Here is a 23,597-nt window from a genome sequence, read left to right as displayed (position 1 = left end):
TCTTTACTTTATGCAGTCTTTTTTAAGCATCATCGTCTTCAGCTTCCCACAATCCTCTAATCTAGGCTCAAAAAATATGAAGTACAGACATTTGAATTTTTCAAATATTATAATCCGGTATTCAATTTAACATATTGAAATATTTGTTTCTAGAAAACACCATGAATTAACAGAAGACTATGTTTCAAACATCAAGAAATATATAAAGACAAGTATGAAGCATCTCTAAAAGACTGGATATGAGGAGAATTCTAAAGATAGTAAAAGAAATCGTATCCAAAGAAAAGACATTTTCACTAAATTGGCTTTTTAGCATTTATGCCTGTGTATATGGGCTCTGCTGATTGTTTTCCCTATATTATCAGAAAGAATAACTAGCTTATAAACTTTAGTGAAACTCAAATACACTCACTATTTTATTTATTCATATTATATAAATTTTAAAACCCAGAAAAAATATTTTTGGTTAGAGGCCAGGATAGTAGTAACCCTTTGGGTTGTAGACACTGGAAGAGGACAAAATGCAGGACTTAATGAGATACCAGTAATGTTTTGGCTACTGGACACAGACCTTAGTCAATACTTTGGTCACTGATTATTCAGGCGTTCTCGTTTTGTGAAAATTTCTTCAGTTATGCATCTATGAATTTGTACTTTTCTATATGCATATTATACTTTAATAAAAAAGTTTAAAAATAAAAGTGAGGTGCTATCTATGGACCTCATTTTAATCATCAAATTAAAATCAATAGATTAACTGTAAATATAAGTAATATTTATGAGAAAATTATGAAAATGTGAATAATAACTGATAGAAAAAACTTTATAAAGAATTAGGTTATTATGGTTATTCTAAAAATAAACTTTATCTTTAATAAACATATGCTGAAATATAAATGGATTAAACAGTAGGGTCTCTGGATTTACATTAAAATCTCAATTAAGGGGCAGTTGTATTAGCATTTAGATGAAACAAATCTGGCCAAGAATTGATTATTGTTTAAGTAGGAAAAAATGAAGAGTTTAGTACACTACTCTCTTTATTTTCATATATCCTTTAAATTATCGTTATTTTAAAAATGTCTAAAAATATAATTTAGCATAACTGTATATATTCTACGTAATATTGTTCTCTATTGCCATTGTTCTTATCCAAAAGATTGAAGTATGTCAAGACTCAAGATATATCTATCAAAACATCTAAATTTCATGATTTCGGTGTAATTATTTGATGAGTTAATTCTAGGGCAAATAATCCTTAAAACCACAGTATTTTTAACTAGCAAGAGGATTAGTTCTGGCATCAGGTTTACTAATGGTGAAAAAAGGTACAAGAATTTTATTCTAATTTTACAGGCCAGACTCTAGGTTTTCTATACATTTTCTAAGAATAAAACAATAGTAATTATCAAACTATAACATTAACTTCATATCCGTTCCTACCGCTTATTCCTACCACCATTTAGATTAAACCCGCATGTGAAATATTTCATCTTACATACACCCTCAGGTGTACATCATCAAAACAATTTATTATATGTACTTTGTCTACTGTTGCCATTGTTGACTCAACACTTTCTTTTTACTATGTACTGCACTTGGGGACATAACCCAATGATATGTTTAGTTAGATGTGGCAACCCCTCTATTCTGGCTAATTCTATAACCGGGGCAACTCAAAATTTAATCCAGGAGATATATGTTTGCTACTGATTTTATTTATGTATTACTTCTATGTTTAGATCTTTTTTTTTCTTTCTGAAGACATGTACTTGAAATTTTTGGCTACAGCATTTATGAATATGCTTTTTATGAAATAATGTAACTATCCAATTTTCAGCTAAAATATAGTTCTTGGTTAATACTTTAGCCTTAAAACATCTGATGACACACTAACATCAAATTTCTAGTACATGTAAAAGGTACAGTTAAGTATCCAACAATATTACCTGTAATTTGGGATGTATTGTAGGATTCTGGCTAATGCCAATGTTAGAAAATAAAAAAGAAAATAAAAAAGGGATTAAAACATTTTTACAAACAATAAAAATAACATCCTCTTCATAAAGCATTGATACTGGAAACAGACATCTATTTCCTCTACAGTGTCATGGTTAATTTTGCTACCTATGCATTGAGAGTTGGTTCTCAAAAAGTACAGCCAGTATCTTAAAAAAATAAAGGAACAGACTGAAATTGATTGTGTCACTTATCTGTTTCTCAATAAGCACCATATTGTCATGTTAACAGCTTCTGATAATGAAGTAGCTATTAGTTAAGTAAACTTACTCTTGTGTTAAACATAATCACTGTTCTTTTTCTGGTAATTGATAGAATTAAAAATAAATTAAATTAAACATATAATACTTCTATACAAGATGCATAATGTGCAAATATATCTGTACAACGGAATCATAAAAATAGAACACAGAAAACATTTATAATCACTGTCAAACTTAATGACTTAAAAGCTATCATTGATAATTTAGATAAATCTATTGTACAGATTATAGAAGTGTTCTTGAAATGAAGTTCACATATGATACTCTCAATTCTTAGAGTTAAAAGGAATGCATGTCTAAGAGAAAGAATATAGTTATGTGCCTAGACATAACGTGTAAACAATATGTCATATAATGTATCAATTGTAGAATCAGAACAAAATCCTAATTTTTATCCACAAAATTTCTAACTTACCGTTTTTTATCCATGTCCTTTTATATGTAATTACATTTTGGGTTTTGATTTTTTTTCACATCTTTTATATTCTCCCCACCTAACTGATGTGGATGATTAGGAATCACTAATGCAGTAATGAGGGACTGTTTCTTGGGCCTCCATATAAAACTGCCCAGGTTTTTACTATATTTTGGGAAACATTAAATTGACTCATATTATGCTGAGATTAGTCTTGATTCAGCAGAATTATTCAATCTTGCACCTCACAGTCTAAAACGAATTCCAAGCTATATTGTCTAAATGACACTATCAAATTCCTATTAAAAGAATTTCAGAAGACACAGACTCAATTCAAAAACAGTCTGGCACATTGAGTATTAAATAATGTTTAATGATATTTATAAGCAATTGAATTGTATATTCCAGACTATTTACAATATCTTAATGCATTTAAATTTAGACCCATATATCTTCAGTATGAAGAGACAAGAAAAAATTCCCAAGTAGATATTCCTTTTCATTGAATAATTCTATTTATATTTTAATTAATAATCTTTATTTGTTAGGTCACATAATGGGAAATGCTTATATAAATTTACTTCCAATGTAAAAACTTATAAAGAGAATGGAAATGAGGTATATAAATAAAATTAATATGTTGTGTTAACTCAATAAAATGCAAAGTATGTATTAAATAAACTGCTTTAAATAGTAGATGAAGATTTACATACTAAGGGGTGTAACCTATTGAATAAAGATTACTTTTATCAATTACTTGTATCAATTAAGTCTTCCCTATATGCCCTTAAAAATGTACAATATTTTATTTAACCATTTATCTGTGAACTCAAAAATGTAATTAATAACATGTAATAAATAACCGCTACATGGGAATTAAATAAGAAAAATAAGTGACTAAACCAGAAGAAAGCATAGACCTATCAGCTTTATAAAAACGGAGCTAAAATATGAAAGCTTCTAGTAAACAAAATATGTAAAAGAAAGATTGTCTTACAAACTGGTTAAGAAAGGAGAGTAGTTAAAATTCTAATAAAGTCAAGAAATACAAAATAAATTTAACTCCTTAGAATATAAAATAAGTTCTTAGACAAGTCAAAAGAAGTTTAAAATCTCAAAGTATTGATAAACTTCATCATATTTTACAAAACACCTTAAGTGGATTTTAATATTTTGAATGAGTTCGAAATCTACCTCCTCCCAGAAAAACTTGTAGGTATTAACTAGAGAGAAATATACCTAATTTACACCTTTTTATTAAATTGGAAGGAAAAAAGAAAGTTTGTCTAGACATATAAAAACTCTGTGTGCAGGTGCGTGTGTTAATGAAGGTATGATGTCATTATCAAAGAAAATTTGGGTACTTTAAAAACATTCATCCATCCATTCATTTTTCAAAGTATAATTATTTAGCACTTATTATCTGCATAGCTGGGTAATGAGTCTAAATACTCCAAGAGAGCATTGGATACTACTAGTTCCAAAGGACCCAAAAGCATAAATTTTAAATGACATGTGATGTCACAGAAGCACTGAAATCTAATAAGTAGAAAACAAATTGCCTACAGAAACCACCAGATATGTGAGCTGTTCTTTTTCATATCTGCACCTCAGAAGGATTTTCACAGCTTTCACTTTAAATCATATTAGTTGAGGTAAACCATTACCCAACAACTAAAGAAATAAGATGTTTTATATCTCATTTATCTAGCATTCTAGGGAGGTTCCAGTCAGCTGCTGTATCTGTTAATGAGACTAATTACATGGATTATGAATAGATTACCTTTTTCAAAGAAGTAAAATACCTTAAAATTCTGTGGACTTTAAATTCTATAGTAGATATATAGAGAATATGAACTGGGGTTGAGTTTTTTCCTGATCTTGAGTTACCATTTGTTTCCTACCCACAGAGTTAAGGAGTGCAAACTATTTTAAAGACTGGATGATTCAAAATCTAGAGATTTGTTACAAAGAGATAAATTAAAAAAGTGAGAAAATTAGTTAAATTTATAAAGAAGAATGAGAGCACAAACATCTCAGAAATAGTTTATAAAATGTGGCACAACTTGAAGAAAAAGTGAACAGAAATTAACATATCTACTAGAAGAGAAAAAAATCTGAAAAAGATCTCCATTCATTTAATGATGTATGGAATTATGAGGTAGAAATGTTAAAAAGGCCATATATAAAAATACTTTTTTTTGCGGATGTTAATATTTGATAAAGTGATGCTATGACTATGACATTAGAGGAATATACAAATCTCAGGGGTATGTAAGTATGAGGCTAATGTGTATCAATCAGAAAAATAGGGGTATGTAAGTATGAGGCTAATGTGTATCAATCAGAAAAGTCATTATATTTTGAATTTTGTATATACTCTTACCACACTATCGAGTTCAAAACATTATGAAAACTTACAGAAGACAGACTGAGATTATGAAGGGACTGAAACAGATGTGACTAAACAAAACATGCTGTACAATTTCAACAAACTAAAAACTTGAAATGCTCAGCGGAATTAATATAGATGCCCCAAAGAATGTCCCCAAAATGAGGATTACTAAAAAAAAAAACAAACAAAAAAAACACAAAGTCTAGATAAAGTGTCAACAATATTTTAAATGCAATATTTTGAAGTTCTGACTTTTTTTATGTTATAACATGGATGAGTAGAGTTGAAATTTAAAAAAAAAAAACCCACTCGAAAGTAAGCAAAAATAAAATTAGGTCAGAAAACAACTAGAGTGATTTTTTGGCATACGTGGACAAGTCTAAGCGTTGTATGATACGAAGGCAAGGTGGGCCGTGACACTTCTCAATACGTGGTTCCCCACAGTCCTATGATTCTAGAAAATTTCATGGATTAAGGATTTAAAAACTCATTACGTCGACGCAGTTTTTTTTTCATTTTTGATATAATTTATGATTGTATGACTTAAATAAATGAAAGCTATTCACAAATATATTTTAAATAAAATTTCTTTGGTTATTTATCTTAAGATTGTCTTTAAGTCTTAGAGACTGACTCCATTTACTGACAAGAAATTGACAAGTTTCCAAGTAGATACTTACTTATATGTTTATTTCTGTATTGTTTAGGCTGGTTTCAACTGAAAGACATGCTTGTTTTACTGAATAAAATCTTACGAGATAATATTCAAAGTGTGAAGCCAAATCATAAGCAAGAATGATTACAGAAATGAAATTAAAGATTTTGTTTTAACTATTGGGTTTTCTAAATTATATTAATATTATCACTTTTATCAATTACATTCTTGAACTTAAATTATTTTTCTTCTTTATTATCTGAGGCCATCCATATTGTTTTGTGTACAATTTATTGTGTCATTTGAAAGACTGTTATTTTAAATAAGATGTCTATAATTCTAAAAAATTCTTCCATTAATTATGATAAAAACAAGATGTTATTTTTGAACTCGAGAATTTTTTCATTTTATTTCAATGTCTTAAAAACGATTAATTTTTACTAAAAGTTAAAGCAATATTTTAGTATATTTTATTAATCTAATAAAAATTAAAAGCTAAGCCAAGTTAAAAGTCATTAACATTTTAAGATAAATCTAAACACTGTTTTAAATAGATGTCCATAATCTATGTGTTTAAATATATTTCCTTAATTTTTCAGTGTATCCCTTTGGTCCTTATAGAGTATTAGCAAATGACAACATTATAACAGAAACAAGGGCTCATGATTAAAGAGGAAAGTATCAATAGATGTGTTTTCAAAATTCCTCCTGATTAAAAAAATAAGTTTATTTCATTAAATGTATCATATATACTCTTCGTGGATTTTTTCTTAAAAAAAAAAAAAAAGGAAACATGATTCTAGGCATTTAAAAAAACACAAAGTATATTTTTTAACATGTGCATACACTTACTTTTGTGTAAAAGTTGATTTCTTACAATTCTTAATTTCAACTTTAGCAATCAGAAGCATAGAAATGGCAAGTCCTGGGTATAGATAATGATCTCATTTGTATTATTAAGCATATCACTATTTCCCTGTCATCATTTTATAAAGGATAGTAGCCTCATTAGGCTTTTTTAGAGCTTTACAAAATAACTAAATATACAGCTACTTTCCTGAATGTCAAAATGTACATTATGTTTATTATAAAACTAAATGAATGTTTAGCAAAAAAAAAAAGGAAACAAATGCAAAACTGCTACCTCAATAATTATTTAAACATTCTGATTAAAAGCAAGTAAGTGTCAATTTTAGCTTAATTATATAAGGGATGTGCTTTTCAATCTAGGAGATGGGAATATATATATTGCCAATGACAAACGATACCGGTATTAACAACTATCACTATGCGAATTTGTGGGGGGCAAAATGGTCAAGGATGATCTTGTTTTATAGCTTGTATTATTAGATTAATCATAAAATTGACTATGCCTATTAAATCAGAGCCATGATATAATTTTAAAGATAATTAGGTGAGTCTAAGATGACATTAAACCCTAGAAGTTAAAAAAAAAAAAAATTCAGACATGATTAAAGTTATATGAATAATTACAGAAAATATAAGTAAAAACAAAAAGATAGCTATTGTGTTGCTTCTTTTTCATCCAGGTCACACTTCACCCTAAACCCTAAATTTTGAGCAGCGTGTGCTGGTTAAGACAGAAAAAGTAAATTGTTATTAAAAACTAATTTAATTTGTTCTAATGCATGTCTGGATAATATGCAAACAAATCTAATTTTCTCGATAAAATAATAGATGCATTCTTTGATTTCTAGCCACACACATAACTGCTATTTCATAACAGCTAAAATCTGGTTTCTAAATGAAAACATTAGATTCCTAAGAAGAGACATTTTCAATAAAATATATGCAGCATTAATATTTTTATTAATAAAAAAATATTACTGTGCTTCTTAACATTAAAAAGAAAAACTGATCAGTGAAAAAAAGATATTTGTAAATGTTTAAAATTTCAGTTCTATATGTAAGTTAAACTCCACCCAGATTAGTACTCCCTAAGAGCAAAGGAGGGTAAATTGATTTTTTCACTATATTTGACGTAGACTTCTCAGTTGATATGTGCTAATAGTAAATATTTGTATTTATTTAGAAATATAAACTTGAATTACTCTGATTCATATGATCTTTGACTTTGTGTGCTGAAATCAATAATCATGTATCTGTATAATCTATATTCTTACTTTAAAGTGAGAATATGCTACTTAAAATTTATGGTGACAGAAGGAGATTTGACTTTGGGTGTTGAATACACAGTGCAATATACAGATGATGTATTGAATTATATACTTGAAACCTATGTACTTTTGTTAACCAATATCATCCCAATAAATTTTTTAAAAAACTCTGGGTAAAAAAGAAAAAATAAATAAAATTTTGAAAAGCTTGGTTTTTGATAATAAAAACATTTTAAATCTAGAATTCAGTTTTAGGGGCAAAGACTGCATAATAGTCCTCATTTATTAAAATTTCATTTTAATTTACTTTAAATCACTAGTATATGCAGATGTACGAGTTAAACTTTAGGACTTTGACACCAAAATTGCAACTTTGTTACCATGTTAGACATTCCAATACTTTCCTTTCCATTAGCATTTGTGACCTCCTTATACTTTATCACTTTTAAAAATAAAGGAAAACAAAATATAATTTATACTTGGTCCTGAAATGTTAAAACACTGTATTATGCAGGGGTAACAGGATTTATAAATACTTTGAAAAGCTGAGCATCACCCTTCTTAAAACAGCACTTGGTTACTTTTACCATCATATCGTATGTATCCAACGGCAGATCCATTCTTTAATCCTATGACGCCTGTCTATTCTTATTATCAACACCCAGAGTAGTGGCCACATCCTCGATGCATTCAATCCAGGCCTTTCACACTTACATTCATAAGAGCTAAAATATATGTTCTTCTACTTTTTCTTTTCTTTAAGTATTTTTTTCTTTTTTCCTCCCACTTTATCAGTCATAACAGAGACGATACATCTGCAATCTATCTTATCTTTTGTTTCTAGCTTATGGTTCCGCGATTTTTTTTTCTTTTTTGCACTAGAAGATGAAAGTAAGGTGACATCACGTAGATGGATTTACTATACAAGATAAAAGCCATCTTTCGATTGAGTTGTTATGAGTTTTATCCTTATCAAATATTACTTTATGTGGTTTGACAAAAATATTGAATTGTCAGTAGTATTTATCCATTAACTAAAAGGAAAAGATTCCTATGTAGCAGAGAATAAATGGTATAATTTCATTACTAAGATCCTCAAAGGAAATACACTACAATATCTCAAAGCAGTTTTGCTTTTCACAGTGGTTGTATTAATCCACTTAGAGATTAGGGTCCCCAAATTGAAAGAGCTGAGTGCAATTTGCAATGTCCCAATGTTAGAAAAATCTATTATTTTAAATAAATGAAAAATCTTGCCATATTGATATACTTCCATTACATAGATCCTCTGGTTCAGAACAGGCTCGAATCCATACCAACATTTTAACTAAGTTATGTGAAACGGTCAAAGTCATGACTGCACTGACTTCTGAATTCAGCCTATCGTGTTTGACGCCACTATGGTAAAAGAATGATTAGGTGATAACTCTGGCATCGATAAGAAAATGAAATCTCTCAAGTGTCGAGTGATGTTTTTCCACCCTAATTAAGCCCTTCAAAACATATGGAAATCAAATAAGCAAAACAGCAATATTCAAAGAAAATACGACGAGCATTTGAAATTTTTTTTTCAACTACATCAAACGTTATGTTTGATTGTTGTCAACAACCATGTCCTTACACAGAAACCTGTCTTCTTGTTAAGCTCACTTTTCCATAGTAAAGTGCTGCCTGCATCCAAGAGTCACTTTTATCCTTGTTTCTGAAAACAACCCTAACTATTTTTACGAGGAAGACGGGGGTGTTGAACTTTCTTCCCTCAAAGGGAACACTTTGATACAGCCTTTTATGTAATACTTACTCAAATATGGTGGTTTGTAAGGCGCTCGTGTATTAGACAGCAGTCCGTCCAGCTCCTTCCTCTCCAGCGTGCTGTGAAGGGCCTTCTCTTTGCCAAAGGTGGAGAAGGACCGCTCCGCCCCGGGCTGGGCTTCTGGCGTTTCAAACACCTCGGTGTCTGGAACCGAGTCCATGCCAGGGACATGCAGATTGCTGCGATAATCGGCAGCCTGGCGTCCATCAGAAGGGACAAAAGAAGGCATCCAGCACCGATCTGAGTGGCCCAGCGCTTTACATTCCTCGGTGCAATTGGAGAAGAGATCCACACCTGCAAGCAGGAAAAAGAGAAACTGCAGATGGAGGCTTCACCAAAACGATCAGCTGCTTAGAAGTGAAAGAGTACAGGCAGCGTACAGAATGATGGGTGAAGGTGTCCTCACATTCGTCCTGTCTTAACCGGACAGGAATCAAAAATCTCTTTGTATTACTTCGGAAAGGGTAGGGCTTTTGGCAAAGAGGCCTCTGAAGTAGATGTTTCTAAATGACTAGAGGTTTTGGAGAAAGATAGATTGGCTCCAAATTATTTAAGTAACTAGGAAATGGTGAGTAGAGAAAGAATAAATATCTTTTAAAATCTCTGGTGGAATTTCAGAACAAAGAGAAAACCCAAATGGAAAGTTTTCATAATCTATAATCGCTAATGATGATAAATCATCCGATATTTTTTCCTTAGAGACAAAAGTGGAGGAAATATGCAAAACACTGAAGCTGATATTTAGATTATGAAATCTGGCCATGAAACAAAAAGTGAAATCCAACAGAAAAGTGGCATACCTATTGATAAACCAGTAAATAACAAAAAAATAGGTTTTATGATTAGCTAAACACATCCTTCCCTGGGATCCTAGGAAATGACTTCTTAAAAGGTGTTTCTCAATGACGTTCTGGTAGCTCGTAGTACTACAAGCCACTTATCACTTACCACCTCAGACAAACTCAGAACAAATGACTGTAATTAGCGAAACCAAGGTAACGAAGAGCAATGTGAGTCAACTGCAGATACTATTGACAAATGCCTTATTACTTGTTCTATATTGGACAACACTGGTCCTAGTCAACATAGAACACTTTGTTACTAATCCTAGACTACAGCAGGTTCTCAGATGACATTGTTTCATCATTTTGTTATACCATTAATGAGATGTCATAGGAACTTAACTCTTGTTTAAATCAATTGGCCAATGGTAAAATTGGTTTCATAAGTCGTTTCACTTAAAGTCACAGAACCTATCAGTGGCATTAAGTGAGGACTTGCTGTACCAAGATTTCAAATGACGACTTCGGGTTTCATTGTCTCTCATTGACGAGGTTGACAAGGCTATGACATATTTCATTATGGCTCAAGAAAGCTCATTTAGTTTCTGAAGCAAAGCAAAACAGTTCTGAGCCCTATATGATACTATCTGATATTCATTTTGATAATTATCACTAATACAAGAAAATAAGTACATAAACCAAAATTGCATTTTCATGTTTTTGTTTTTTCTTTTTTTTAACATAGTAACACGTTTATTGAATATGTTTTAAAACAGGGTCAATTTGAAATAACCGAAATACTATCGGTCTGTGTGTGAGAAACTCCAATACTGCCTAGTCTGAAAGGACTAGAGAATTTTTTTTTTTGTTTAATAACCAACAATGTAATATTTATTTAATGAACACACTTGATTGTTTTTTCTATAAATATCATGAGTGATATGAGCTCTTGAGCAAGTTTTAGTTTTTGAATTTCTGATGATATTCTGTCAGATACTGATTTACTTGTTTGGGTATGTATTTACTCGTTTACTTGTTTGCGTATGTTAAGAGCTGTGTATATAAAGAAAATAATTTTTCAAAGTTACTAATCGTCTAGATTATCCATGAGTATTTTGGAGTTAAGAAAAGTTAATTACATAAATTGTGTTTAAAGAAATAACACCATGCTTTTTATCATATATTAATCTCACTTTATAATGACTTTATTTTAAACTGAATTGCGTATAATGCCAAGTCTGTCTTCGATTATAACATTCCATTGATAGTTGTCATGCATAAGCCTAGAAATAAATTACTGATCAGTGAACTGTTGAGGAAAGAAAACGTGCACTGAAGCCAGAATAAGGAACCAGACTAAGAACCGCCTGTAAAACATGTCACCGTTTTCTCTAGACACCAGAGAAGCTCAATGTTTTACCCTATTTCTGTAAGGAGATATGTAGAAAGAGAAAGAGAAGAGAAAAAAGAGTGTTCCTGATACACACTGACATACTAGGTAGGGAGATGCTAGAGACAGAACCAGAGAAATTTGTATGTTGACACACGGTGCTAAAAATGATCCCTATTTATAGTGTGAAGGAAAAAAAGGCCTTTTTGATAAATGGAACTAATGTTAAGAGTAAAATTATTATGAACAATTATTTATTTTAAAAATAAATTCAGGTTGCATTAATTTTGGAGTTGACAGAATTAATTCTTGTCAACTTGACAGACTTGTGTTATTGGATCCTGACAAAGATGGGTACTTAATGCAAGATTTGGAATTAGTACAACTTTTTCCTCATGTGACTGAAAAATAGCATTTAAAATATATCACATGAGACCATTAATAATCTTTCACATCTTTTTGAGGACCCGTACCCAAGTACTCCTATAACTATGAATATAATAACCTCATACAGAAATATTTTAGGAAACTAGTCTCTCAACATTATTATTCTGATGTTTAATTATGTTAGAAGGTACTTGTAGTTGAATTTGTTTTCATGGGAAGTTTATACTTCAACCGCATCCATTTTCTTATCCTGAAGTGTATGATTTTTGTCTTTGAAAATTATCAGCGGGTAGTTAAAATTCCCTTAGATGATGTAATTAAGTTCTCGTGAGTCGAGAACCTGTGCAAAAAATATATTATGTGCATAACGAGAAAAGTGGTGGAATGCGATCAAGTTTTTTTTCTTGGAAGAACGTTACTTGAAAGAAGGGAAAAATAAAACACTTGTATACAATGTTCTGAATAAATTTGTAAACTAACTCTTTTAAAGTGGAATGCCCATAGTAATACACAGCTTTATATAAGTAGGATGAAAGATAAGGTAGCTCAAATTATGCAAGGATATGTTTTACCAGTTGAACTGATAAAGTAAGTGTACATAGATTTTTATGAGGAAAATATCATAGAAACATTTTTTTAATGACACGAATAGTGCATCAATAAATTTCAGAGAAGTAATGGAAACATTATTTGAAAATAGATTTTTTTTCATTTTATTTTTAGTTATATAGTTTGAGAACCAGATAAATTTTTCCCATTACCGATCTACGTCTTAGGGAGCCATTGGAAGGGTAATATTTTTTTTATCTTTTTTCATTTGTCACTGGTCCCATTAAATATATTATTTTAATGACCAAATAAGCAGAGGAATATTTAAGTTTTACTGTCAACGAAGCACAGGGATGTCCAGTATTATAATGCATGCGGTATATTAAAATGTATGTATCTTTCGCATTGCTCTTGAAGTTTTGTAACCGATCACATTAAAGGCCCAAGAGAAAATAAATTTAACTTAATTTTTTTTTTCTTGATTCAAATGTCCTTATTATAGAAACTGTGGGCTTTGTATAGCAGAAAAATACAGGCCAAACTTCAGTTTTGAAGTCATGGTAGTTTCTAAGAAAGATCTCAACATATATATTTTACTTGCAACTTCTTTTCCTACTTATTTACTTTCTCCACTTCTCAGAAATAATCTGCGCTACAAGGCATGACAGCTGAAGTGATAGACTGCCTGTTCTGCAAAGATATATTTAGACAAATTTTAAAATACATCTTTTTTAACTGGCAAGTAACTTGTCCCTATAGTCAGAGGCAGTGATACTACCACGGAGAACAAATTGTGATTTCAAAAATATTATGTGTGTATTCAATTCGTCCTGTTTTCTGATGAATGTAATAATACGAAATCATGCGTACATTTCTTTCTCATGTCCCAAACCTTCATTAAAAAACGTTAATGTTTTTCGAGACATAAGAATTTAATTTTTCAACAATTCAACACTTAATTTTTTGAGGAAATTTCCAGTCTTTCTCTAACCACTTGACAATGGGAAACTGAGAGATATTTACTATAACCACAATAATTACTATAATTACTAGGAGAATATGGTTTGGAAGCAGATATTTATCAACAGAATTTAATCATGAAAATTCAAAACTTATATGTCAAAATTTCCTCCCTACCTATTCTTTCAAAATGTTTGTATTTTTTTCCATTTTCTTTCAATATTTAGTCTTATATATGTTTTTCCAACTGTAAATTTCTCTACATTGTCAAGTTGTAGCTCAGATTTTCACCAGAAACCTGAATTAGCTTGTACAAATAATGGTGTAAATTTGCTTTATTTATAAAGCCAAAAGCTAATTTGCCAGTGTCTAAATTCTTGTTGGAGTTGGAAAAGGGAAATTTGTATTTATGATAAGTCAAGAATTCTCTTGTTGATACTGTGGTAGTTGTGCAATGGCTTAATACATTTCATAATATAATTTATCTACTAGTTTGAATATAGTGATAATTCAAATCACTTTATTTTCTAATGTACAGCCAAATTTTGACTAGATATCATGTGTCAATCTCATAATAATAAGACATAAACACATTTAGAAGCTAAGTTCCCTTATAATTGAAAGAAAAATTAACAAGTGCAATTTGATGATTTTCAGATAAACTACAATAAGTAACATTAACAGAATCGTTTCTTAGGGTTTTCTTCTTTAATATATTTTTAAGAAGGCACAATTATTAAAGACTAGATTCATAAATAATCCTAGTATTATGCACATTGTAAGTATTTAATAAGTAGGAAAAAAAAAACTTCTTACAACTTAATAGATCCCCTTAGATGTACCTCCAATTATATTAAAATGTTAAGAATATACAACTAAAATTTTTGGATCAGTATTCTAAATCAGAAAAAAAAACCAACTAACTTTTAATTTAACTGTACAATAAGAAACAAAATTGAAAATATATTTCTTTTAAAGTCCACTTCGACTATTTTTTTGGCTATCGAAGCCATGATTAATCAGCATTCCCACTTGTGATGATTTATGCATGCCTTTGCCACATCTCCTTGGATTTCTGCCATATCTAACCAATACATCAATAGTGCACTGAAAAAAAACGGAAAGCACCTTGACAAGGCTACAGAAAGAAAGTGCCACGGAGCTGTGGTCAAGCCGAAGAATTTCACACATGGAGCCAGGTGCAGTGGAAAACTGAAAAAGCTTATGTGATTCTCTGTGCAGCTGCCTCCGTATTTAGAGCCCTTCTATGAACAAGATTGGTGACTGCAAATGGCTTAGAAAGGGGAAAAGCAAGGGCGGGGAGGACAAAAAAGAAAACTATTCATAGAAGAATAAATGGAAGGATATCGAAATAAATGCGTATGAAGTAATGTTAACATAGAAAAAGAAAGTGGAGATAAAGAAAAAGTTAGGAAATTTAAACAGGTGAGGTACTAAGCTAAACAGTATATAAAATGCAGTATGGAATGAGGTACAAACTAAAGGAGAGAATGCAGAATCTATCTTGCCAGAGTTATTTTTCCTTGATAATCTAACCTTTTCCACTTAAAATCCAGCTAAGGGAGATTTGCTTATTAGGATGAAATGTTTCATATCCTAACCTTGAAAATAGACGTGCTATGAATATTTCCCAAATATCACAAAATTAGAAGGTCATTAATACCTGGCTTTTCAAGGAAATAAAAGAAATGTATTTATTTACCTGAAATGGGCTTAACTTTTAGAAAATATTCTAGCTACTTGGTGTGAGGTTTATAGTATACCTCAGCATGGAGTGGAAAAAATCATTAAGTAAATACATTTTAATTCTCTGCATTTAGAATTTTATACTTTAAAAAAAGAAAACATTCAAAATCATTCTTCCAACAAAATTAGACACATTAAATGTGATTGCAGTTCAGCACACAAAGGTGCATTACTTCTTAATCCAAGTGTGTTATTACAACCCCCAAACAGCTATGCTTGTCCCCAGTATGTAGTGGCTGCCCTGTAAGTGCTAATGAAATACATAGACTGTTAATTCTGTAATGCTTTCACATGTTGAAAAATTAAAGCTAGAAAAACATTTTGCCATTTTGATCAAGAAAAATGAAAACAGCCTTACTTTTTAAAAATGTCTTCCAGAACACCATTTAGCATTTTAATTTTCCTTTTAATGCTTTGACGTCTCAAATAATTTGAAAGAGACATTACCAAAATGGCAACACTGAGAGCCTGTGAAATAAAATAGCTACTGGGAAGGCACATTGATAAGAATATATTCCCATCCATCTTCCGAATTTAGCTCTTTTTGCAGATGTTTATTCATTTCTCTTTCTTCGGTTAGGTTATTATGGCTCATTATGTCTGAGGGACTAAACTAATTGAAATGTTCATTGAGATTGGAGTGCTACAGAAAAAAACAAAGTGGGGGAGTGGGAAAGGAATAAAACGTATCCCAGGAAGCATGCTGCAGCTACTCTTTACCATTAAAGATTTTGCTTTAAAAGTTTTCAAAGGCTGACTGTTCAATCAGAAGCTCCGGGAAAAGAACGGGAATGCACAATTCTAAATGTACAGCTTCTTAAAGATAACAATAAATCATATGCCATATATAGGCCAAAAATGAAAGGGACTTTGTACTCAAATATAAACTTCTGGCAAGATCTGGTTTGTTGTCAGGTTCCCAGACACTAAATAGATGCTCTGTTCACTTAGCGTGAAGGCCCGCAAGGGGCAGGGACCTCCGGGGGTTCTTGGCAGTTCTCAAGTCTCATTAGGTGTGCATATTAATGACTTGCAGCAATATAAAGAGACCCTTGAGCAGCCTTTCCCCCCTCCTGCTGCCTGTGTTTCCCAAGGCAGCCTCAGACACAGCACACAGTAGCCCAGGGATGGGCTCGCAGTGACCACTGCTGCCAGGCGACCATGAGGCGTGTCCTGCCCTTTGACACACTGTTGCAGCACCATCCAGAGGTCCGCCAGTGTGTTGAGGAATGGGTGCTCTCGAGGACCCGTGTTACCTTGAAAACCGGAAGCCTGTCACTCTACTCTTATGTCATTAACCAAAACAAAGCTCGAATCTCAAGCGAAAGGAGTTGAACCCAGAGACAGTCCAATGATGGGCAGTTTTAGGAGTTACAGAAGTTGACTTGCTTTCCATTTCCTTATGTGCCGGATAAACACAGAACTCAATCAGAAAAAAAAAGTAAAAAAATCCACAAGCACCCTTTACAGGGGAAGTGCAAATGAGCGAAAAGAATACCCAAAGTTTATGAGATTATTTTCATTATTTTAAGGTCCATATATTATTTCTTTTAAGTGTTTCCTTTACATATTAGTAATTAGAGTTATTGGGATCCTATAAAATGCGAAGGTTAAAGTCATGTAGAAAAAAAGTAAAGTAAACAACATAAAGTAAAATAAAATAAAAAATATGTATCACATTGCAACCTCATCAGTGACTACCATTAGGCCCACATATAAATATACGCAGAATTTAACTTTTTGGCCGGTCATGGACTCTATTGAAAATATGACGAAACCGAGGACACTTCAGAAAATACACATTATGAAATGTTTGCTAACATCCTGAAGCCTAAGCATCCAGGGTTGGAAATCTCGCTTTCAACCTCCTTATGACTTTCAATCACCATTCCTTCTCTCATTCAGTACTTGGTGGCATACGAAAGGCACTGTTCTGGAAAGCAAGAAATTTGGATTCTAGTGCCCAGTCATCCACTTATCCTCCTGTGACCTAGTACCGATCAATTTCATTCATCTTCAGTTACCTTATCCAGAAACCGGTCTAATAATATCTTAATTGACTGAAGACTGGGGACTGGCCCATGTGAGAGATCTATGGCTTTTTGCATGCAATATAATCCCATTAAAGAACATTACATAAGGAAGAAATATTTCATATTCTAACCATATTCCACAATGAAGTTCTAATTTTAAATCTCCAAAAAGAAACACTGAAATTTCAAAAGACTCTTTGAGTATACAGTTTTCAACATAGGTTGAACCCGTCTTTCTGTAGAGGTACCAACGTTAAACTTACAAAAAATTACCTAGGGCATCATCTTTTCTAAATTTATGTAAAAAAAAAAAACAAAAAACCCCAACAACTATCAAAGTCAGCATTTAGATCGCCCTTTGATCACACTTACCAGCTGACTGGCCACGGTTGGTGGCATCGTGATCACTATCTCCCTGTTCACTGTCTCCATGACCACTGTCCTTAGAGCTTACTATGTCGGCTTCCTGGAATGCAGAACTAGAAGTACAAAAATGTGAATATTAGAATAAAAAAAGATAAAATAACACAGAAAACATTCTTCTGCCACCACATGGTCACTGATGGCGCTGCAGATGCATAGGCCTCTCAATTGGCTTTATTTCTGCATAAAGCTCATTTTCATAAACTTAGGCCTAACTCTTTCAAACGGAGTATTAGTAGTCAGTTTGAGCCTTTAAGGCATGAAAGTTTAGGCATTATTCTATGACTGGAGCTAAGTATCTGTTCACATAATTTTTATACAGCAGTTGTATATATACCCCTGGAACAGTTAGAAAGACTTACAAGAAGCAGTGTAAAAATGTAAACTGACAAAATATTCAAATATATTAAGTAGTATATAAATGAAATATACGCATTTTTTCAAATGTATTATCTAGGAAACCAAACATTAGTATTTATGTTCTACCCTAATTGGAAATACTTTATGTGATTTGTATTTTAATATTGAATAATATACCTAATTCCTCCTACTTTGAGTAGGTGGTAAATTGTCCATTCACCAAGCTAGGAAAGAAAAAGGATTCCGTACCTGTTAACTCGGCGAGGTCTGTCAACTAGATAGCTGAGCTCTGCTCTCTGGTGTTTGGTCTAGAAAAAAAATAAATAAATCAAGAGCATTTGAATGCTAAGGGTTTAACTAATAGTCGGCTTTTGAGGTTAGGGACTTATTCTAGCTGAAGTAATTGTGTACATTTTTATGAATTTCCATGCTGTCCTAAGACCTCGGCCTGATTGCTGGATGAGGGCAGGGACATATGCAGACGCTTCATTCTAGATTTTCAGTAAAGTTTAAAAATGCAGAAATAAAAGGCCAATTTTAGATGTGTGGATGTTTTGAAGGCGAGAATGCAAATGACCTCATTGCTGGGGCTTGTAAAATTATTGTCTCTAATAGAGTCAACCTAGTTATACTCTGTAGTCTCTCTTTCGATGGCCTCAAAAAGTGTTTAGGTGCACATTGGTTGACACAAGAAAAACAGCACGCTCAATAAGCAAAAAGTTTGGATGTTTTACGGAATTATTTTGTTGTTTATTTTCAAAATGTGCTTAAGATACAAATGAGCTGTACAAATATTCATGAAAGTCAATTAGTAATATCTAAGACTCAAATGGATAAAATAACCTGCCAAGAAAGAGTTCATAATCCTCCCTCCCGCCAAAACCTTCCCCCCTCCAAAGGCCCTCTGCATCCTCCTCCCTCCCTCCCTCCTCCACCACCCACACACCTCTTCCGGTCCAAACTTTCTTTTACAGAGATCAACTCTATTCTCCCTCTCCCTCCCTCCTTGCAACCTTGCCACTTCTCCATCTTTCAAGAAGAAATCAGAATTGACAAGCCAAATTCTTTGATGAAGAATGCCAACAGCAGTGATTTATCAAAAACAGTGGCAAGAAGGTGATTATTAGCTAAAAGATATATTTTAAACAACAATCGTTTAAGCCTTCCGTTTAGTTTATTTAAGCTTACAGGGGTTTGTGCCAAAACAACTTCATTCAAATTCACACTGTGTGGGCCTTCGGCTTCAAGAGCGTCTGCAAATGCTGTCCAGAGCAGAACTGAAGGCTTCTCTGCAACCCGAGTTCAGAGGACAAGGATCTGATAACTCATTCTCTACAACATGCATTCGAGTTTAGACAACTGTGCAAAGTTCAACAATCTATAGCTTACTTTTACACGTGACTGAAAGCATCGATAAACAGGGCAAAACAATGAACTTTATTAACGCCTGGGACAAATGCAAAGAGAAAAAGAGCTTTCCCAGGGCCAGCAAGTCCCTCCGCCACGCCACATCTCCCTCTCCCCCCGCCCGCTCGCCCCTTTACTCTCAGATTTCCGAGAAGGGAAAGGACTGAGAGGGGGTTAGAACTGTAAAGGGAAAATGCCAGAGGGAAGAAAGAAGGTCTGAGGTGGCGAAGCACCAAGGGGAGGAAATGAAAAATAAACGTGGAGGAGTGAAGCGCAGGAAATTAGGGACAACAGGAAGTTTAGGTTACACACGGAGGGGTGGGAGAGGGTGACGCCCCATTCTGACCCTCACAAAGATACAAATAAGCTAATATTCTAAAAATAAATACACAGTGCACCAGAGATACAAGGGCCGGGCTAGAGGAGGCTCTCGGATGGAGGAGATGAGAGATGGTGGTCCTTTCGCTTCAGCCTTACCTCGTTGGACAAAATGCTTCCGTTGGAGATGATGTCGGGCTGCTGGTCTGTGTAGCCGGTGACGATGGCCCCGCAGGGGTTGTGCTCAGTGTCCGTACTCCGAGAAGGGCTGCAGGGCTTAAGGAACATCAGGTCGGTCTTGGCGGACTCCGGGGTCAGGCAGACCTGGTAGCAGTAATTCTGGTTGTGGTGGTGGGAGCTGAAGCTCCCGGACTCCTCCACCGGCACCTGGGCGGGGTTGCTGGGCACGTTGGAGCTCTGCACCAGCATGATGTCCGACTTGCTGAGTTTCTTCTTGCGCGCCCGGGCTTGGCGGCCGCAGCAGGTCGAGCCCCCGCCGCCACAACAGCAGCAGCAGAGGCAGCAGTCGCTGGCCAGACACGTGTAGATGTTGAGCTTCTTCTCTTTTTGGCAACGCACGGCCAGGACGATCATGGCCAGCAGGAAGATGAAGGACACCGAACCCAGAGCGATGATGAGGATGAGGGTGAGGTCCAGCGAAGTCTCCCCGCCGCCGGAGCGACTGGGGCGCTGATGCTCCCCTGAACCCCCACCCCCGCCCCCGCCCCCGCCCTGGGGCTCGACAGCGCCATCCACCAGCTGCACCACCAGGGTGGCGGTGGAGGACAAGGGTGGCTGCCCGTGATCGCGCACCTCGATCACCAGCTCGTAAGGCCGCTGGGGGTCGCGCTTGGCCGGCACCCGGCGCGCTGTGCGGAGCTCCCCGGTGCGCCAGTCCATGCGGAACAGGTTCATTTCGTTGCCCCGCACGATGCTGTAGGTGAGCCGGGCGTTCTCGCCGTCGTCCGCGTCCACCGCGGCCACACGAGTCAGCAGGTAACCCGGCTCCGCCGAGCGGGGCAGCACCTCTCGCGCCGGGGTCCCGTTGCGCCCTGGCAGAGGCGCCACGATGGCAGGGGCGTTGTCGTTCTGATCCACGATGAGGATGTTGACCGTGGCGTTGCCAGCCAGCGCCTGCGGGCTGCCGGCGTCCCGGGCTTCCACTTGAAAGCTGAAGTCCTTGAGCTGCTCATAGTCGAAGGAGCGCAGGGCGTACAGGTAGCCGTTCTCCGAGTTGATGGACACGTAAGTGAAGACGCTCATGCCCTGGATCTGGCACTCGAGGATCGAGTAGGCTAGCTGGGCGTTGGCGCCCTCATCGCGGTCCGTGGCGCTCACGGCGTAGATGTAGGCGCCGGGCACGTTGTTCTCGGTCACATACACGTCGTAGACCGGCTGGCTGAATCGCGGCGCGTTGTCGTTCACATCTGACACTTGCACCTGAATCGATTTACTGGTGGAGAGCGCCGGCTCGCCCCGGTCCCGAGCCACCACGGTCAGAGTGTAGGAGTCCCCCGCCTCGCGGTCCAGGGGGGCCTCGGTCACGATGGTATAGTAGTTCTTGAAAGAAGACTTGAGGCGGAAGGGCACATCCCCTAGCAGCTCGCACTGCACCTGCCCGTTCTCTTCCGAGTCGCGGTCGGTCACGCTGAACAGGGCCACCACGGTGCCGGGCGCCGCGCCCTCGCTCACCGCCTCCTTCACGGTGCTGAAGCTGATCTCGGGCGCGTTGTCGTTAGCATCCAGCACTCGCACGAGCACCTTGCAGTGTGCGGGCACGGCGTTGGGGCCCAGGTCCTTGGCTTGTACGTACACTTGGTACACCGGGCTCTCTTCGTAGTCCAGCTCGCCGCTCACCTCCAGCCGGCCGCTGCGCGGGGACAGTCCGAAGAGCTCCCGCGCGCGGGGCGAAATGTGGCTGCTGAAGGAGTACACGACCTCGCCATTCTGGCCCTCATCTGGGTCTGTGGCGTTGAGCTGGATCACGAGCGTGCCCGGCGGCGAGTTCTCTGGTAGGGACACAGTGTAGACGGGTTGGTCAAAGGCGGGCACATTGTCGTTGGAGTCCAGCACTCGGATGGTGAGGAGGGCCGTGCCGGTGCGCTGCTGCTGGGGAGGCAGGCCCCCTACCCCGCCGCCGCCTCCTCCTTCACCTCCTCCTCCCCCTCCTCCCCCGTCCACCGCGGTCAGCACGTAGCGGTGCACCGCTTGCTGCTCTCGGTCCAGCGGCTTCTCCAGCACCAGCTCCGCGAATCGGTTGCCATCCCCCTGGGTCTGCACGTCTAGGGAGAAGTAGCTGTTGGGGGTGATCTCGTAGTCGCGCAAGGAGTTGGTGCCCACGTCTGGGTCGAACGCGCTCTCCAAGGGGAAGCGGGTGCCCGGCGTGGCGCTCTCGGAGATCTCCACCGTTAGGTCCGGCTCCGGGAAGGAGGGCGGGTTGTCATTGATGTCCAGCACCTCGATCTCCACCCGGAACAGCTCCAAGGGGTTCTCCAGGAAGACCTCCAGGTGCAGGACGCAGGAGGGGCTCTGCTTGCAGATTTGCTCGCGGTCGATCTTCTCGTTCACGTACAGCACCCCGGTCTCCAGGTTGAGGTCCAGGTATGGGGTCCGCGAGTTGGGCACCGTTTGAAACCTGCGAGCCGAAAGTTTTGTAATGTCCAAGCCCAGATCTTCAGCGATATTCCCCACGAAAGTGCCATGTTCCTGCTCCTCCTGCACCGTGTAGTGAAGCTGGGAAAAGACTCCTTCCACCATCCAGAGCAAGGCAAAGAATAATAGCACAATCATCTCCAAAGGGAAAGGAAGCAGCTTCTCGCAGCCAGTCAGCCACCCAATCACCTCCCCCACCACCACGAAAAAAAATAAAAAAATAAAAACACAAATAAAAGTGCGCCGTGTGTGTGTTGGGGGGGGGGCGGGGGGCTCCTGTGGCTTTCTGTCCTTAAAAATCTTATTCCTTTTGCTTCATTTTAGGGCTTTCCCCAATTCAGCCTCATTTTTCAATCTTAGCGCAGGAAGGGTGACAGGCGTCCCCTTTCCTCATCTGTAATCTTCTCACTGACCAATTAATAAAATAATAACAAAATAGTCAGCGTCCTTTATTCCGACAGTCTTGGCGCAACGCGGCGCTGGCAAATCCCAAGGAGGAAATTTCGATATTTCAAGACTGTCCTCGGTTTGTCTTCTTGCTGATGGGAGGCGAAGGAGGAGGGAAAGAAGGAGGAGGAAGGTGAGGAGGAAGAGGAGCAGGAAGAAGAGACGCTGCCGGCACCGCTGAACATGCCTCTCAGTGTCAACGGCGGGCAAACGCAAAAGGGCTTAAAAACAGCGAGAGAATTTTGTGCCGAAAAAGCATAGAACGGCTCTGCAGCATAAAACTTTCATTCTCTTCATCTTTCCGGATGGATGTTCTCCTTGGCATTTTTTCCCCCCTCTTTTCGCTCTATTTGTATTTTTTGGCTTTCATCGTCTTGTCTCTCTCTGTCCTCATCGCCACCGTCATTTGACTTTCTGTAAGTGT

General features: G+C 36.5%; 1 protein-coding gene across 2 annotated transcripts in view; it reads right to left on the bottom strand.

Moving 5' to 3' along the window:
- Positions 1 to 23,591, bottom strand: part of PCDH10 (protocadherin 10) — a 40,047-nt gene extending 16,456 nt beyond the window's left edge. Inside the window, exons 1-4 of one of the 2 annotated variants that reach the window (XM_025050900.1) lie at positions 20,234 to 23,591; positions 18,599 to 18,657; positions 17,939 to 18,045; positions 9,687 to 9,992 (exon numbers count right to left, since the gene is read on the bottom strand). In XM_025050900.1, the coding sequence (XP_024906668.1) occupies positions 9,687 to 9,992; positions 17,939 to 18,045; positions 18,599 to 18,657; positions 20,234 to 22,864 (3,103 nt within the window). In that variant the 5' untranslated portion in view covers positions 22,865 to 23,591. Of the gene's footprint in view, positions 1 to 9,592; positions 9,993 to 17,938; positions 18,046 to 18,598; positions 18,658 to 20,233 lie in introns of those variants that run through there. The other variant, XM_025050899.1, reaches the window with a different exon arrangement.
- Positions 23,592 to 23,597: the final 6 nt, after the last annotated feature.

Source organism: Pteropus alecto, unplaced genomic scaffold, assembly GCF_000325575.1.
Source record: "Pteropus alecto unplaced genomic scaffold, ASM32557v1 scaffold17, whole genome shotgun sequence".
NCBI lineage: Eukaryota > Metazoa > Chordata > Mammalia > Chiroptera > Pteropodidae > Pteropus > Pteropus alecto.
Note: the sequence above shows the minus strand (reverse complement) of the source record. Positions and strands in the feature narration are given on the sequence as shown.